The 18,988-nt window shown below is 46.2% G+C and overlaps 1 protein-coding gene across 7 annotated transcripts in view; it reads right to left on the reverse strand.

Annotated features, from left to right (window-relative positions):
- Window positions 1-857: 857 nt before the first annotated feature.
- The window catches only part of SOX5 (SRY-box transcription factor 5), a 764,489-nt gene continuing 746,358 nt past the window's right edge, over window positions 858-18,988 (reverse strand). For 6 of the 7 annotated variants that reach the window (XM_081022783.1, XM_081022784.1, XM_081022785.1 and 3 more), the window contains 4 exons: window positions 18,504-18,612; window positions 17,017-17,190; window positions 9,776-9,992; window positions 858-1,620 (listed from right to left, as the gene is read on the reverse strand). In XM_081022783.1, the coding sequence (XP_080878909.1) occupies window positions 1,314-1,620; window positions 9,776-9,992; window positions 17,017-17,190; window positions 18,504-18,612 (807 nt within the window). In that variant the 3' untranslated portion in view covers window positions 858-1,313. The remainder of the gene's footprint in view (window positions 1,621-9,775; window positions 9,993-17,016; window positions 17,191-18,503; window positions 18,613-18,988) is intronic. The other variant, XM_081022786.1, reaches the window with a different exon arrangement.

Below are 18,988 nucleotides of genomic sequence, written 5' to 3' on the forward strand. Positions count from 1 at the left end.
ATGCTCTCGTGCACATCCATCAAGGTCAAGCAGATATTGGATTGGGACGAGGGCACATACGCCTCCCAGGTGATCAGGCTAACTGGTGACTGGCATGACCCATTTAAGGACGTGTGTAGATTAATAAGGAAGGTATCAAACCAAGATATAACAAGTGCTTGCATTTTTAAGGGACTGGGTTAATGTATTTTGCTGGAAGGGAAGGACGTAAGTCAGTGGGAGAGCACTGCTGTTTTAAAGGATTTTAATATTGTATTTTTATATGGGTGTAACCTGTCCTGGGACCTGGTGGTGAAAGGCAGGTAAGACATCCAATAAATAATGATGATGATATGTTGATGAAAGGTCCCATATTGGGCATCTCTTGAGCTCAATTCATGGTCTACAAATCTCTCAAACCACCCAAAGGTTTATTGCAGCCTGCACAGAAAACATTCTGCACTGGAGCAAACCATCAGGGTCATAAGCAAACTCCTACAGGTCCAATGACCTCTTCCTCGCCTGCAAGCAGCAATTGTTGTGAATCAGGATGTGCAATGCCACATGGGCTAAAAAAAACCAGGTCCGTTCCAGCCAGATGCATAAATGCCTTAATAACCCTGACTCTGGAGAGGAAGGGTGAAAAAGAAAAAGGTGGGAAAATTGGAGGGGGAAGTATAAAGAATTGTTTTTAAAAATCATCTATTCTGCCCCCCGCCCCATCCTGGTCAGGTGCGTCACCTCCTCCCCAACCTCCCCCCACCCCACCCCACCCCAAATCTTATTTTTTTTCCTTTTACCTGTAGCACAAAAACAACAGAACACATTCACAAGCCACTTGTTGGCACTGTGTACCTGAGTGAGAATTTTCTAGAACATTGTAGAACAAACAGCCATAAAGTTTATTTTGAAAAAAATAATAATAATAAAAGGTTGAACGGGTAAGACTTCAGTGCTCGGGTATAGCAGCTGAATTACTGGCATTATATTACCCATAGCTTATTTCCGTCCGTTTTATATATATATTTATATATATATATATTTGTTGTCTTCGTGAGTTGTCTTCCTTGTCACGGTTCCTTCCTCTGAGCCTTTTTGTCTCTTTAAATTTTTTGTTTCGCTTTCCTTTTAAAAAGTTTATTCCCCCCCCCGACGCGGGCTGATGCCTATTGATCAGCTGATGTCCCCCCAACTAGTTAAGACTAAGAGTTTTTAAGTAACAGTCAGTGTGTGAGGATTTAAGTCTGTGTGCTTGGCCACTGGGCTAAGGAACCAGCCGGGGCTTCCCACCGAAGTCCTCCGAGGTCAACGCCAAGAATCGGGACCCCCTCCTATCAGTTGGCTTGCCCCGCGATGTGGTTTTCGCTGTCGCTGCCGTAGTCCACGTCGGGGTCATCGTCCTCTTCATCGTACTCGTCGTATATTTCGCCGTTGATGTCGTCAGTCTGCATCTCCTCCTTGACGTGGGAGGTGTCCTCGCTTTTGATGCCGTAAGTGCTCTGGATAACGGGCATCCCGGGCTCTGGACTGCTAGAAACGCTTGAGTGCTCCGAGGGCAGGTGCGGGGAGGGCATTCCTGCCATTGCAATGGCCCCTGGGTAGACTACGCCGGCCGTCGCAATGGGAATCTGTGCTTGCTGTCTGTTGGCAATGAAGGAGGGGGGGAAACAATATGGGGAAGCGTTAGACACAAGGGGGAGGATGCATCCTCATAAGCCATTCTTTTAGAAATAAACAAAGGAAGCTACCTTATACAGTCATACCTCATGTTACGTTTGCTTCATGTTACGTTTTTTCAGGTTGCGACCCGGAAGTACCGGAAAGGGTTACTCCCGGGTTTCGCCGCTCGCGCATGCGCAGAAGTGCTAAATCGCGCTTTGCGCATGCGCAGAGGCGCCGAATCACCCCTGCGCAGAGACGGCGCTTCAGGTTGCGGGCTTTTCATGTTGCGAACGGGCCTCCGGAACGGATCCCATTGGCAACCAGAGGTACCACTGTACTGAGTTCATTAGTCCTTCTGGCTCAGTATTATCTACCCTGATTGTCAGTGGCTGTGCGGAGATAGTCAACTGTTGTCCTATACTGAATAGGACCATTGGTCCATTCAGCTGAGCATTGTCTACACTGTCCAGTAGCAACCCTCCAGGGTTTTAGGCACAAAACATTACCAAGCCTACCTGGAGATGCTAGAGTTTGAACCTTGGACCTTCTGCATTCAAAACAGATACTATGCCACCAAGCTATTACCTTTCTCTCTCCCTCTCTCTCTTGCAGGCCCCCTTAAAGCCATGTTTCCAGGGATATGAAAATATGTTCAGCATCTCCCCACCAATTAGTATCATTTTAGACTTCAAGAAAGTCAAACTGGAAGAAAATAAAACATTGCACTTTCAAGTTATTAGACCGCAGTATGGTGACAACTCTGATTTAACAACGCAGCAGTGAAACTGCACAAATGCAGCAGTTAAGGTAAGGAACATTAACTATGTAGTACTGTTGTTGAATGCATACTTCCAAGAAGTTTTGAGCAGAATGAAAGCGTTCATGTGTAAGACATTAGGGGTAGGACAACCCCACACGGGGTGCAATTACAGACCCCAGATGCCATATCTTAATAATTGTACCCATGTATTATAAATCTTAATGCATTTTTTTTATTACATTATATTGGAGCCATTGCTTCATATGTTTGATATGCCTTAGATGTCAAACATAACTCATTATTTCTCTGTTTCACTGGCATTTCCTTCAGTTCTAATGGGCATGCTATTTCCCCATGTGGGCCAAGTACAGAAGATTCCCTATAGGGTATAAGACCTCTTGTGTTTCCGACTTCCTTCCTTAGGACCAACATTAATTTCTCTAGTGTAATTAATGCATAAGTGTAAACAGCAGCAATGGGGCAGTCTGAGCAGCCTCAGGAAAGGGGGGGTGGAGGTAAGGAGGGGAAGTTTAACCCTCTCTGCATCCCTGCCATGGTGCTGACAAAACCACCTCTGAACCTGCTGCTTGCATTTCAATAATAATAATAATAATAATAATAATAATAATAATAATAATTTATTTATACCCCACCTATCTGGCTGGGTCTCCCCAGCCACTCTGGGCAGCTTCCACCAAATATTAAAAGCAATACAGCATCAGACATTAAAAACTTCCCTAAACAGGGCTGCCTTCAGCTGTATTTTAAAAGTAAAATAGCTGTTTATTGCCTTGACATCTGCTGGGAGGGCGTTCCACAGGGCAGGCGCCGCTACCGAGAAGGCCCTCTGCCTAGTTCCCTGTAACCTTACTTCTCGCAGTGAGGGAACCACTAGATGGCCCTTGGCGCTGGACCTCAGTGTCCATGCTGAACAATGGGGATGGAGACGCTCCTTCAGGTATACAGGACCGAGGCCGTTTCAAGGGATGTCTCCATTGATGCATGGTGTGTTGGCGTCAGGAAACGGTAGTGCTTCCCCCAGCACAATGCCCAGGATGCAGATTTGCATCCCTGAATTGTGAGGGATGGGGATGGATTGCGCTGGAAGGGCCCTTGAGAAACAGTGCTGGTGCAAGACTTTCCCGTGTGATCGACTGATCACACTTATTTCTGGTTCTGCAACCTTTACCAGAAAAGAAGGTCAAATCCCAGGGGGAGGACCCACACACTCAGTGCTACAGCACACATTTCCATGGGGGCAGGTGCCCAGATTCATTATGCAGGACCTCCAGCTAGATAAGAGTTCAGGCTGCAGGGCTGGGAATGACTTCATCGCAAGATGTTGCAGACCTGCTGCCAGGGATGGGGAACCTGCAGGAGTTATAGTCCAACAGCATCTAAAGAGCCACAGTATGGAAGGGCAAAGTTGTTGGTTTCACTTTCTCTCATTTTCCTAGCCTTCAGTTCCTCACATTTCCACATGCATTTGTGACTTTTCTGCTTTTACCTTAAAACAGTCCCCATGGAAATCCATCAGCATTTTAGACCAAATTTCTCCCCAAGCACACTTTTTTTGGTATGCAGCTTATCCCAATATACATCCTTGTATATCACTTTCACAAATATAGTATCATCATCATAATCGTCCTCAATGATGGGTTGCCCCAGCAACTCTGGCCAGCTTCTAACAATTTATAAAACCGCCAACATTAAAAACTTCTCTATAAGCATTTTCATCCATATACTACCCTAGTATATGCATTTTTGTACGTGTTACCTGCCTGGAAAATTGCTTTGCAAGATTTGGAGATATGCAAATTTCGAAGGAAGGTTGTGTTTCAGTTTGCATATTTTTTTTTGGGGGGGGGGGAGTGCAAATGTAAACTTAATAAAAATTCTTCTCCCGTCCCTAGGCCAGAAGTTCCCCAGCCCCTGGCATAGACAATATAAAGGTAGACAAATCCACTTGTCTGACTCAGTTTAAAAAGACAGCTTCATAAAAGCAGACCTTAAGGCAGTTCTTAAAAACTGTGGCTGGGCTCTGAGCATCCAAGAGAGGCATACTAGGCCATCTTCTTGTAACTTTTCTATGAAATCATAAAGCTACCATGCCAAGCATCTGCTTAAAACCTTCCTTTTCAGATACCGAAAGCTTGGAAATACATGCAAATGTCATAAAAGAGCTGGGTTATTTTAGGCCTGCTAAATTCCTTCCTCAAATCTTGGAATGCTGGCTGTGTTTATCTCCCTAAGAAGCTCTGGGGGATCCTTGCAAACCTACAGATTTAGCACTGATGCTCCTTTTGTTGCCTTGCAGCATGGGCTAATTCAATTGCGATAATATTGTGCAGAACATGCTCCGCATTGTAATGTCATCAAAGGTGTGTCCGTCTGCAACGGAAAGCCTTGCCACGGGAGACAGGAGGGGAATCTCTGGAGGAGAGCAGGCTTAACTGAGAGTGAAACCTTGCCCTGGCCGTTTACGCCAAGAGTGCAATATGCCTCAGAACAATCCTGGAAGGCCATGGGGCAGGGTTGGCGGAGTTCTCCGATCCTTGACGCATTTCTAAATCTCTCTCTCTCTTCCTTCAAGGAGAAGGTTCAAGCGTTATAGCAACAGAAAGAGGCCTATCTGGGGAAGAGGATACAGGAGTGGGGAACCTATCTTAGCCTGAGGGCAACATGCCAGCAGCAGACAGGGTGATGACTATACCAACCTTGTGAGATGGGGAAGAGGGAGCCTTGCTAAGGGGAGATAAGACCGGTCTGTCTCATTGTTTTAATTTCTAACAGCAGCTACTGCGTTTTTGCTGAGGTGGTAAACCTGAGTCCGGGTTGAACCACTTCATAGACGGCAATGCTCCTCTGTGCAATTCAACTGAATTACTACCTGCATATAGAGAGCTAGAATCCCTAAGAGAATATTAGATTTCTGTGTGGAGACTGATTTTGTAGAGATAAACATTCAGTCACGAGAACCTCAACCTACTGGTTAAAACAGTTTCACCTTCCAGGTCATTTTGGACTACAACTCCAATCAGCCTCAACCAGAAGCGATGAAGAGAAGAAGAAGAACTTGGATTTGATATCCCGCTTTATCACTACCCTAAGGAGTCTCAAAGTGGCTAACAATCTCCTTTCCCTTCCTCCCCCACAACAAACACTCTGTGAGGTGAGTGGGGCTGAGAGACTTCAGAGAAGTGTGACTAGCCCAAGGTTGCCCAGCAGCTGCATGTGGAGGAGCGGGAAAGCGAACCCGGTTTACCAGATTACGAGACTACCGCTCTTAACCACTACACCACACTGGCTCCACACTAGTGATGGGAGTTGCAGTTGTTGAAGGCTGATCTAAAGTGAGATAGCCCCATCACAAGTTTAGAATCTCTGAGACCTAGGTCCCTAGTATCAATGAATTCAAAGGTGATGTGAAAATGACTAGACCAGCAGCTCTGGTCTAGACAATTTAAATCCCTACAGAATACTCCCCCACTAAACCCAGTTTTGTAGGGCTCCAAGAGCATGCAGATGTATGGATTGGTAAAAATAATTTGCACTTAAAAAGGTAAAGGGACCCCTGACCATTAGGTCCAGTCGTGACCGACTCTGGGGTTGGCCGAGGGAGCTGGCGTACAGCTTCTGGGTCATGTGGCCAGCATGACTAAGCCGCTTCTGGAGAACCAGAGCAGTGCACGGAAACACCGTTTACCTTCCCGCTGGAGCGGTACCTATTTATCTACTTGCACTTTATGCTTTTGAACCGCTAGGTTGGCAGGAGCAGGGACTGAACAACGGGAGCTCACCCCGTCACAGGGATTCGAACCACCAACCTTCTGATCGGCAAGTCCTAGGCTCTGTGGTTTAACCCACAGCGCCACCCATGTCCCTTTTCAATTTGAATTTAGCATGGGTTAAATAAGGGAAGTGTGGATTACGTAGGATGGATTTTACCAAACAGGCACCCACAACAGCAACACCAACATGTAGCTAGATCTGTTACAGCTGGCTGTGGTTAGGAGGCTAATTTCTGAGTGTAGGGCTGGAACACTTTGAAAACCTGCAACAGCAGAGTTCACTGTATGCCACAAACTGTGGCAGCTCTATGGAGTTGTCTCTATATTTCTGAAGAGCTGCTACCTGTAATCCCACCCTCACCATGTTTACTCAGAAGCAAGTCCCAGTCTCACCTGATCGGGATTCAAGCCCTACAGCCTAGCGCTGTGCCGATTTAGGTGTGAGACAGTCTAGTGAAAGCAATCAGTTCTAAGCACACCAAACTTAGCACGAGGTTGCACATTCCGACAAACGTCAGACCCTTTAGAGAACCCAAAATCAGTTCCCTTTAAGATGTCACCTTGTTGCAAAGACCTCATTTGGGGCACACCTACTGCTAACCCCAAAGTATCTGCACCACTCCCAGCAGAGAGAGAATTTGGCTAGCTCAGTAAGGAAGCTGAATACCATTTCAACTATTGCTGGATTAATCCCCCCCGCCCTAACATTGTCAAGCATCAGTGTTGGCGAGATAAGTGGAATTCTGGAGGCTTTGTCGCTGCCTATTCTTTCTCCAAAAGGTCCTCCCCTCCCTCTCTTTTTAATCTCCTGATGCCAAGGTTTGGCCGACATCCCTCTGTTTGTTTCCGCGCTTACCAGTGGGATCACCGGACTTGCCAACACCACAGGGTTAAGCGGCTCAGATTTCTGGGCTGAGCTGCTTAGTATTACAATGCACACTGTAGCTGTTTAAAATACTGCCTGGTGACACTTAGCAGTAGCTGGACAGATTCATCTCTGTTCATCATTACTGTCATCCATTAACCAGGCTCAAACAGCCAGCTCTCGTTCCAAAAATGTTGGGCGCAGTCCAGCCCTGGTTAAGCAGTTTTAAGTCTCCTTGATTTCAACAGGAGAGATTTAAACCTGTACTTAACTCTTACGCTGAAAAAAAAAATCAATAGGACTCAAAAGTGCTTAGCTATGGATCGGCTAGGCGTTTGTTCTCTACCAACTCAGAAAGATGCAGCGCTATGTAAGTAGATAGAAGGATATATCAATTTTGTTTCTCATTCCCCACCCCCCCAGTCTTAAATTCAGTTCACATTTCCTAGGGATATATGATGTTTTTTAAAAAAATCCTCATGAAAATGTTTTAGTGTGAATTTCTCCTATTAAATAATTTTTATATTTTGACTAATGTACACTACTTTGCAAAGCAATTACCCCATATTTCCCCTTATATCTTCATTTTTAATGCATACTTTCCCCTAATAAATGCATTTTTGCAAATGCCGTTTGTTGAAGAACTGAATTGCAAAATTCAGATAAGTGAAAATTTCAAAGGATATTTTTTTTGTTTCGGTTTGCAAATTGTTTTTGACAGTGCAGATTTGACTGGTCCAGCTTTCAATGCATACTGAATCAAATTTTCCCTCCATCCTCTATCAGTAGCCATAAAAAAAATCTTGTGGCGGTGAATTCCATATATTAATTGTACATTAAGTGATGAAGCGCCTGCTCTTTCTCCCCAGAACATTCAAGACAGGAAAGAGTGTATATTTATTTATAAGGCACACCCTTTCCTCTGTTTCTGATGTTCAGGTATAAGGAGTTCTGCTTATGCACTCCAAACGGAATGGATGTACCTCAGTAGTAGAGCATCAGCTTTGTGTGCAGAAGGTCTCATGTTCAATCATTGGCAGCTCCCAGTAGGGCTGAGAGAGAACAGTGTCTGAAAGAATTGTAGAGTCCCTGGGGGTCATCTAGCTCAACCCCCTGCAAAGTAGGAATCTGCCAATGAATTTGTCAAGAAATAGCGGGATCAGTATGGATTGTGGCTACCGTTGTGTGACTGCTGCATCAAACCCTAGCATGTGGAGTAAGCAGTAAGGTGACTTTTGGAGGGCAAAATGGAAAACACTGGTCTCTGGTCCTCATAGAAGCTCCTTGAATGATTTAGAACCCTGCATGGTCAGGGGCGTAAATCCCACGAGGCGCCCCCAGAAGAACAGGAGGTCCTCTGCTTCTGAGCATTGCCTTCAAACTTAGTGAAAGCTCTAAACTGAGTAAAAATGGTATACCAGAGTGGGCAGGGCTTTACCTGTGAAGAGACTGAACGTTTGCATAGGGTTCAAAAGCGAATGGGAACGGAATGGTGGAGCTTGAAAGCAGGCCTGACTGGCTAGCTGGCTGGCACCCTGAACTGGAGGGCCCCACACCGCAACATTTTGTAGCAGGCCCGACTTGCAATTAACTAAAGGAGTTCACTGCCACGAAGATGAGGCGATGAGCACTGGCTTAGACGGCTTTGAGAGGGGACCAGAAAAATTCACAAAGGGGGACAGGTCTGTATTGGTGACTACTAACAATCACGACAGCTAAATGGAATCTCCGTGCTCAGAAGCAGCAGTATGCCAGTGGACAGCATTTGCCGAGAAAGAAGAGCAAGAGGGGGGTCATTGATTACACGGCCTGCTTTTCACCCCACAGAATGTAAGGGCAGCCTCTGAGAACCAAGCTTGCAAACCACTTGCAAATACTGAGTCCTGAATGTAAGAGGAGCCCTGCTGAAACAGGCCAAAAAGGCTTATCACACCCAGAATTCCTGTTCTCACAATGGTCAGCCCATGAGAAGCCCAAACGCAGGACACGAGTGCGATAGGGCTCTCTCCCCATGTGCGATTCCCAGTCCTGGTGACTGGCATTCAGAGGCATATTGCCTCCGACTGTGGGGTCCAAATGTAGCTATTGTGCCTACTAGCCCTTTTCAGCCTCAGCCTCCAGGAATTTGCCCAATCCTTTTAAAGCCATCCATACTGGTGCCCATCACTGCATGTGATGCACTGGAAGTCGTGTTGCAAGGATGGGGGTGGGTGCACACAACTGACTTCCCTCCAGCTGAAGTGGCTACAGCTCTCATGTGCTGGTGGTTGGGCGAGCAGACCTTAAAATATTAGAACTGTAGAAGGCTCATCTAATCCAAACTCCTGCAATCTTTTGCCCAACGTTGGGCTCGAACCCACAGCTCTGAGATGCAAAGACTCATGCTCTACTGACTGAGCCACCCCTCCACCTTGGAAGTCAGGAGAAAAGAGATGCAAACTTGTAGGCCCCTTTTCTCCATCATCCCACACTGGGAAAACTCCAGGTTCCCACTATATGCCTAATAACAACTGCAAGGCTAAAATGCACATAGACTCATAGAACGGTAGAGTTGGAAGGGACTACGAGGGCCATCTAGTCCACCCCTGCAATGCAGGACTTCTTTGCCCAACATGGGACTCAAACCCATGATCCTGAGGTTAAGAGTCTCATGCTCTATCAGATACCCCCAGACCCTTTCTACCTAAGTATATGAAATCCGCCACAAAGGGCCCATACCCAACATTGAAATACTGCCTCATCTCTTGACGCCGATTGCGCATGATTGCCTTGTATTCGCCGATCCGCAGCTTCTTCCCGTCCACTAAGCACGTGCGCTTCGGCCTGGGCTTGTACTTGTAATCCGGGTACTTCTCCAGGTGCTGCTTGCTGAGGCGCGCTTGCTCCTCATAGTACGGCTGCTTCTCAAGGTTCGTCATAGCCTTCCAGCGAGAGCCTGTCGGGGGAAGAAGGAAAAATGAGATCTGTCCATCTCTGAGCCTTTTCAAAGCTGTGGGTATCATCACCAAAGTACTTGCCAGCCCTGGAGTGGCCTAGCGGCAACCCGAGGGCCAGATCCAGTCCATGTAACACTTGGGTTTTCCAAGGTACAAGGTTTTTCAAACTTGGGTCTCCAGAGTTCATGGGAATTGTAGTCGAAAAACAGCTGGAGACCCAAGTTTGGGAAAAGCTGGTCTGGTGGTACCTTGATGGCCCTCCCAAATTGTAATTATCCTTTTGGTAGCTCCAAAAGAGTCACTGGTGGCCTTCCTTTGCCCAAGGCGGATGCTGGATTGCTCCCTTGCTGGAGCTACCTGGAGTGTTAATTTGGCAGTTTCACACGGAAATGCAAACAAAATCAGATTTCTCTTCCATTCATAGAAAGTGGGGCAGGGGCTGGCCGAGGTTGGTGAAGCATTGCCCCGTTTGCCCTAACGAACCAGCCACTACCAGCTTCTCTCATCCATGTCTTGTAGCTCCTTGAGATAGGACCTGTTTTGCTTACGTTGTGCTGCAAAAAGCCATTCATTCATCCAGCCTCACTAATGACTCCATTCCTGCCCCCACTGCCATTCTTGTCTCTCTTTTGCCAAATGTGTTTATTAATAATGTCATCCAGCTTACAGTGGTACCTCTGGTTAAGTACTTAATTCGTTCCAGAGGTCCGTTCTTAACCTGAAACTGTTCTTAACCTCAAGCACCACTTTAGCTAATGCCGCCTGCTGCTGCCGCACCGCTGGAGCCAGATTTCTGTTCTTATCCTGAAGCAAAGTTCTTAACCTGAAGCACTATTTCTGGGTTAGCAGAGTGTGTAACCTGAAGCATATGTAATCTGAGCTACCACTGTATTAGTAATGTGACCTGAGTTCCTTACTGTTGTTTAAAATCACTTGTGTGTTGTGTGTGTGTACACAATGTGCATGTATGCATGTATGTGCATACACACACATAATGCGCGCGCGCACACACACACACACACACACATATATAGCAAACACCCACATGCATAATTGCATCGGCCCCAGAGGATGAATGACACAAGTGATTAAATTTATGCCTCTTAAGAGAAAAACAACAACAACCCTTTTCTGGCTGTGTGAGCGCACAAGTCCTAGGCAATGCTTTGCTAACATTTGAGAAAAGAAAAATATTACAAATGGAGGAACAATGTTCATTTGCTCTCCGGGTTGCTTTTTCTAATGGAGCTGGGTGGAGAGATTTTTGTTCTTACAAAATACTCATGATGCTCATAAATCTGGGCTGGGAGAATTTTTTTTTTGGGGGGGGGAGAGAAAAGAAATGACCCAATGGGATATTACTCAGGCTAGCCTTGTAGTGCTCAGCCTCTTTGGGGAAACAGAGATGAGCCCCTGGCTATGAAAACACCCCCTGGGTGGAAATGTGGCAAGGACATTGTGGGGGCTGATCAACTTGGGAGACAGCCGTGGCCTTCCTCCTCGCTGCAGTTAGCTCACATTATAACTTCCACCATGCCTAGATCATCACAAACACCCCACGCACCATTTATGATCTACAGAAAGCTTACATTCTCTCCCTTTTGCAAAACATTTGTCCCTTGCTCCAACAAAAACACCAGCAAACCATATAGCTCCTATTAGGAAAGTCTCAGTTTTTTAATATTATTAACTGCCAGTTTTCCATTTGCCTTGCTAGGTGGGTGCGAGTATGCCTTTCTCTTTTGATGGGGCTCAAAAAGACGCTGGGAACCAAGCAGGAACCCTGCAAGGGGCAGGAAATCTGTATACACAGGACTCCCTCTTCCCTCTGGCAGGCTTGGACAAAGGCGGCCCTCCAAGCCTTTCTGCCTGGCCCTTGGAACTCTCAGCACACCTCATTCCCTCCCTAGCTACACCCCCTTCCCCCCAAGTTCCTTGAGAGTTTTTGCCTGTCTGGAATGTGCCATTCAACTGTGATGGTGCCATTTGCTACCTTTGAAGGTGACCCGGAAACTACAACTAATCCAGAATGCAGCAGCTAGACTGGTGACTGGGAGCGGCCACTGAGACCATAAAACACCGGTCCTGAAAGACCTACATTGGCTCCCAGTATGTTTACGGGCACAATTCAAAGTGTTGGTGCTGACCTTTAAAGCCCTAAATGGCTTCGGTCCAGTATACCTGAACGAGCGTCTCCACCCCATCGTTCATCCCGGACACTGAGGTCCAGGACTAAGGGCCTTCTGGCGGTTCCCTCACTCCGAGAAGCCAAGTTACAGGGAACCAGGCAGAGGGCCTTCTCGGTAGTGGCACCCGCCCTGTGGAATGCCTTCCCACCAGATGTCAAAGAAATAAACAACTATCAGACTTTTAGAAGACATCTGAAGGCAGCCCTGTTTAGGGAAGCTTTTAATGTTTGATGAATTATTGTATTTTAATATTTTGCTGGGTGCCGTGGCTGAGGAAACCCAACCAGATGGGCAGGGTATAAATTTATTTATTTATTATTTGTATGGGTGAAGAGTGTGTGCGCAAATGTGCGTAGAAACCGGCCTAGCGTATGAAGTTAAAAGCTTGCATTTGTTATTTCGCCCCCTTTTGCCTCTCACGGCCTTTGGAAGCTTTCCCAGAAGGTGATGTGGCCCTTAGGTTCAAAAAGCTTCCCTTCCTCTTGGCTAGGGTGCAGAGGAAGGCCAATAGCATCACAAGGAAGCTGAATCAGACAGACGGGCAGCTGCAGGTGCGGTCCCTGTATTGAGGAATGCGGGAGGACACGGCTCCTTGACTGGTGGCCCAGGCAGCCTCCAAATGCCTTCCCCACAAAAGCTCCCTGTGCCATAGCAATTAATAGCCACCCAGAAGCTGAGTGAGCACTGGCCACAACTAGCCAATTGTGACATGCTGAACACTAGCTGGTTGTCGCCATCATTTCCATAGCACATTTCAATCTCCCAAAGTGCTTTACAGGGGTGTTCTTTTCCCCTTTAGCAGGAACTCAGGGGAACTGAGTTACCTTACCATTTTAAAATTATTTCTTGTCTGGGGGAGGGGGCTGGAACGGATATACACTCAATACCTGAGCCAAAAATCCACCTATAATCTGCAATCAATAAAGTGGTGGCCATTTCTAATCCAGATCATTGTCTGCTTGAGTTTATTAGTTACATCTTACATTTAGCCACTACCTTGGCCGGGGTGGGGGGCACTGTGACTGGGCCGGCAATAAACAAGCAAACGAACTTCATGGTGAGTTCCCCCACCTTTATCCCTGGGGGGGGGGGCGGAAACTGCAGCTTTATCTTTCTTATCTCAACTCCTTTCACAACCAGCCTGCGAGGTAGGCTAGGCTGACAAATACATAGGCCAAGGCACAGCAGAGACTTGAAACCTGCCTCATCGTATCTCTCTTCCACTTTTCCCATGAAGTATTTAACTAATTAATGCCAGTCTAACAAAGGCTGGTCTAAGGATACGGAGGTCCACCAGCGCCTGTTGATCCCTTGTTTACCTGTGGCTCTCTCCCTTCATTGACATTTAGATTGTAAGTTTCATTTTTTTCTTTTGTAAAGTGCTACTTCCACATCCATTGCTCCCAGCAGTGGCCTCCCCCAAGGGCCAGCACAGGGGCTTCCGAAGGGCCCTACTATGAGCGGGGAAGGGAGAAGAACCAGTTACGGCTTCCTTGAAACAAACACACCAGTCTTTCTGTAATTGCAACTTCTTTTTTAATTAATGCTTATTGTTGCAATGTAACTTTTGGTGAACTGCTTCTGCGAGATCTGCCTGAATGGCTGCATGCAAATAAGGCAAGTATGCTGTTATCAGCATACTGCACTTCCCAACTAGGAGAAACAGCTTAACATTCAGAGATCCCGGCTATCTCAGACCTTCTATTTCACACTCCTATAAAAATGGCTGAATACAGAAAATTATGTTTTAATTTTTCCCCAATTAACTGCAATACAAACACACACAGAGAGACAGACAGACAGACAGACAGACACACATTCACACAAGAAAGAGAGATAGAGAATCTTAAAGACTAAGAGTGGGAACACTGAGAGACTGAAACACTTCTTAAAAATGACAGCAAGGTTTCTTAACAAGCCGTTTTTGCAAAAAGTGAAATAAAAATCGGATACACCAGTTTACGTACCAATGAACAGATGGATGACAAACATGTGCGCAGATGACTTTGCTAACAAATCCATGCATTGGTACTCCCCCCCCCATTTTTTTAAATGTTCAGAGCATAATATCAAAAGTGTCAAAATTTAATCCCAGGATAGAATAGCACTGTAGTACTGGAGACATATAGAGAGAGAGAACACACACACAGCCTGGTTGAGCAACAGTCTCACATAACCCACAGTCAGTGTGAAACTTCAGACACCTGACCCCAGTGCCAGAAAGAAGGAAGAACGATGACGATGGTGAGTTAGAACAACTGTGCCATTCTTGCAAAGAGACCCGAGTACCTGGTTGATCTGTGAGCTTCCAATTCCCTCTCCTTCCCCAAGTTAATAGAGAACTCCCTGCTGAGTTCAAAAAGTGGCCTTTGGCAGCCCAGAAGGGACCTTTCCAACATTTCCATCAGGGGAAGAGGAGAGCGCCTCACCCCCTCTTTATTGCAGAGGAGGAAGAGATTCCCCCCTTTATCCTCTGATGCTTCAAAGGAAAGCAATCTCTCACTTTCGCTTGCTTTCAGACCTCGCCACTCACTTGCAGTGAGTGCAAGAAGTTTTGAGAGCTAAGCAGGGCTGTCATCTCTATGAGAATCTGGAATGGATTTGCATGTTACACTCCACGTACTGTATATTTAATCGGAAAAAGATGCTCGCGATACGCTTGCCGCATTTCCCTCCTTTCCCGCACTGGCCTGGCCTAGTGCTAAACAGTAAAAGGTGATTCCTTATGTTAAATTTCTTAGCCGAAATGGTTTATTAAAACCAGATTTGGAGGGTATTATAAAATGCTTAGAAGCCCTTTAAAATGTCAACGCAGATCCCCCAGAGACTGAGTAAAATGTCAGCCCGGCTCAAGGGCCTATTTTAAGTGGAATGAATTAGCAGCGTGCTGTTGGAGGTTGTTATCCCAAACAATCAGTTAAGATGGAGAGAAAACATCCAAGTTCCCTTTGTACTTTCTGTATGGAAAGTGGAGGAGATGATGTTTGCAGTGATCTGACCAATTCCTGAAGACGATTGCTTAAAGGTAAGTTTAATCAGGACAGCTCTTAAATGCAAAGACCCAGCCAAACTGTTTTTCCTCCTGACTCATAGGCTTAATCTCACAGCCACTAACTGCCTTTAAATCCCTTCTGCTAGCATATGCAAGTGTTATCTTCCCGGGAACAAATGTAGACTCCTTATCTCACTTTCTTCCGACTAATCTAGTCAATTCAGGTGCCCTATTAAAGCCACCCTACCTGCCATCTATAACCGACAGCTAGTATATAGGCCTCTGTGAATCTGTAGAATGAAGAATCCAACAGTGGTCACACAAATCCTGCTCCCAGCAGAATTTCTCCAGTGGCCAACTTGCCCGTGTGAAATTGAGTCAAACTACACATTTGAAAGGATGCGGGTGGCGCTGTTGGTTAAACCACAGAGCCTAGGACTTGCCGATCAGAAGGTCGGCGGTTCGAATCCCCGCAATGGGGTGAGCTCCTGTTGCTTGGTCCCTGCTCCTGCCTACCTAGCAGTTTGAAAGCATGTCAAAGTGCAAGTAGATAAATAGGTATCACTCTGGCGGGAAGGTAAACGGTGTTTCCGTGCGCTGCCCTGGTTCACCAGAAGTGGCTTAGTCATGCTGGCCACTTGACCCGGAAGTTGTACGCCAGCTCCCTCGGCCAATAAAGCGAGATGAGCGCCACAACACCAGAGTCGGTGACGACTGGACCTAATGGTCAGGGGTCCCTTTACCTTTACACATTTGAAAAGCCAGAATTGTGGACTGCACAGCTACAGATTATGGGAAGGATGTTGCCCCCTACTGTAAAAACAGACAGGCACACACAACAGATCAAACACAACTCACTGAAAACTGAAAACTCAAATGTGTAGCCATTACTAAATGTTCATTACTAAAAAGAGCTTTTCTCACAGAGGAACTTTCAGAAGCGTTTCAATTATAATAATAACAACAGTATCTTGTATTTTGGTCCCAAGGCAGGTTGGGAGAAAACCCCAATAATAATACAAACATCAAAATGTTGTGTAAAATCCACATAAAATTCTACAACAGGGGTCACTAATGTGCCTTCTGCAGCACTCATGAAAGAACACATTAGTTGTCTCCTCGAAAAACCTCAGCACAATAGAGAATTTTTGCTCTTTCTCCTCAGGTTCTATTTGCACTGGCTCAGCCTCTCCTACGCTGAATATGCCCCCTTAAACATGCCCACTTTCCATTAGATGCCAGGAGTGGACATCCATTCACCCATCATTTCTGAACAAAGGAGAGGTGCAAAGAGCTTCTCTTTGTGAGTGAGCTCAGGAGTGGCTGATGGGAGCACATTTCCTCCCCTATTGATGGGGTGCATAGCACCCATTTTGTGTCATGCCATGCCCCAAGGCAGCCATTTTGTGGCTCGTGCCCACAACACCACCTCAAAATTCCAGATGTGCCTACTGACCCAAATGTTGGGTGACCCTTGAGCTACAAAGATTAATAAGACAAAAAACACAACCCCAAAGAAGCCATACCCCATATCCAACACCCAAAATGGCCCACCTTCACTTCTGAAAGTGGAAGAAGCCTCAGATACTGATCTGAGTGCAAAGTCATGGCCGTTCTGCAAGCTACATTTGGACAAGATGGTCTCTTGGCCATCTTGGCCACAGTTCATTTAGGAGACACCTTGCTGCACTACGAAATGGTGCAGTCCAGAATTCTGCCACCTCGTTCTGAGTTAAGCACAGAATGGCTTTTGCAGAACCAGATGGGTGTCCAGTTGATATTACGCCCACTCCAAACCACAGAGCCCTGCTGGAGAACTGCTCCTGTTTTTCATTGCCTTACCCAGTATTTTGCTGATGTTGGAGTTGTGCATATCCGGGAAAGCCTGCAGAATCTTCCTCCGCTCGTCTTTTGCCCATACCATGAAGGCATTCATTGGGCGCTTGATGTGGGGTTCGTTGCTGCCACGCCCTCTGGACTCCCGATAAATCCGAGATTCTGAGACACCTGCGCTTCCTAAAATGATGGGGTGGGAGGGCAGAAAAGGCAGGGAACAAAGGATATTTCATTGTTATAAGCTGCCTCCTCAAGCATAGCTTTAAATTGTACTCAGGAGGGTTCATCACTGCAGCATGAAGTCCTGCATCTCCCATGTTCTCAGTTAAGACATGTACTTGTACAGATTTATGGCATGGTGGATAAAGGCACTTGTGTGCTTTCCTTCCACCATATAATCACCTAAACATAGTTGTTGATGGTAGTCAATGCTGAGGTCCAAATGTACACACCTCCAGTTTGCACAGTCTTCCCTTTTTCCGCAGGGAAAGAACTGCCCAACTTGGGTCTCCATAGGGAATGCTTCCTTAGCGCATGGTGGAAGGAGGTTCCACACATTCCCATTCTTCTGCTCCTCCCAGAGAATCGCCAGCCACTTGAGTAAAAGAAGTGGGGCATGGGAATATTACCCACGGTTACACTGTCTCCAAATAATGCAGGATAGTACTATAGGTTTTTATCTTGGGATGAAGGTGGGGAGGGTATCCGTTCTGAAACGCCATCTGAATTTATTTATTTATTTGCTGATGATTTTGTGATTCCACCAACGGACTAGGCAGTGCTAGTTGCTTTGCTTCCTAACAGTGAAGGGTCTTTTTTTGGCAGCATCACAAAGATATATCCCGGCTTTCCTGCTAAGGAGCTCATGGCAGTGTACATGGCCCCTCTATTTTATCCTAACAATTCCCCTGTGAGGTAGGTTAGGCTGACAGGCCAGAAAGTCACCCGGTGAGCTCCATGGCTGAATAGCAATGGAGGTTCAATCAGGTTCAACACTAACCACTTCACCACCCTGGTGAACATCTAACCCCCTGCCCTGTCATGTATGAATCGGATGTAACAAGCCAACAAATGCTTGTTCATGGCTGCCTGTCTTTTCATGCACGGACACCTCTGCAGTGGTACAGACAATATGAAAGGTCTGTGCAACTCAAACAGCTGCTACAGTCCCAGAGTGTGCCTGTCCTGTGGCCAATCGGTTCTGCTAACTGATCACTTCTGCAACTGATCTCATTCTTCCCAAACCTATTTCTGTTTGCATCTTTCATCTCATCTTCACAGAGCCAGAGACGTGGTCTTAACCTTGGCAATGGCGTTTACTATGACAGCATGAAAAATTCGCCCACAGACTTTCAGCATTACACATCGCCAGCTTTGTTTAGTGGGTGTCTCCTCGCCATGCGCTAAGTACCAAGGAGATCAATGTTCTCTCTCCACCGGGCAGTGGATGTACAGGCACAGCTGGGAATAAGGCAAGACGCTCTGCTACTGACCATCAGAGTCTCCGCTCATGTTGAAATCCATCATAGCGTGGCTAAACTTCCCGTCTTCATTCTGTTTGACTGCCAACTGTTGAGTCAGGTTCTCCAGTGTCGTTTTGTCCTGGGTGGGGAGAGAAGAGAGGGCACAAAGGAGTCTTTTTATTAACACGCAATGGAACCACAAAGTTCATAGGTAATTTGCAAGATTCCCCAGAGAAGGAGGGTTAGAAAATAAGGAAGAAGATGGTTGAGTTGGAAAAGTAAATGAAAGTGGGGTGAATGCCCAAAGGGGGGGGGGGAGAATAACACAATTATTTTTGGGAGGTTTTATGAGTTGGAAGTATCATGGCTTGAACATTCACTCCTCCCATTTAAAAATACAGCTTTATTAGCCGAGGATGAGTAAGCTTGTGAAATTCAGATTAGTTTGACACACATTGCAAGCGCTCAGCTAGCATGTTCCACAAGCGGTTCAAATGTTTCTGGTGGAATTCAGT

The sequence above is a fragment of the Podarcis pityusensis genome (assembly GCF_964106645.2).
Source record: "Podarcis pityusensis genome assembly, chromosome: 10".
NCBI lineage: Eukaryota > Metazoa > Chordata > Lepidosauria > Squamata > Lacertidae > Podarcis > Podarcis pityusensis.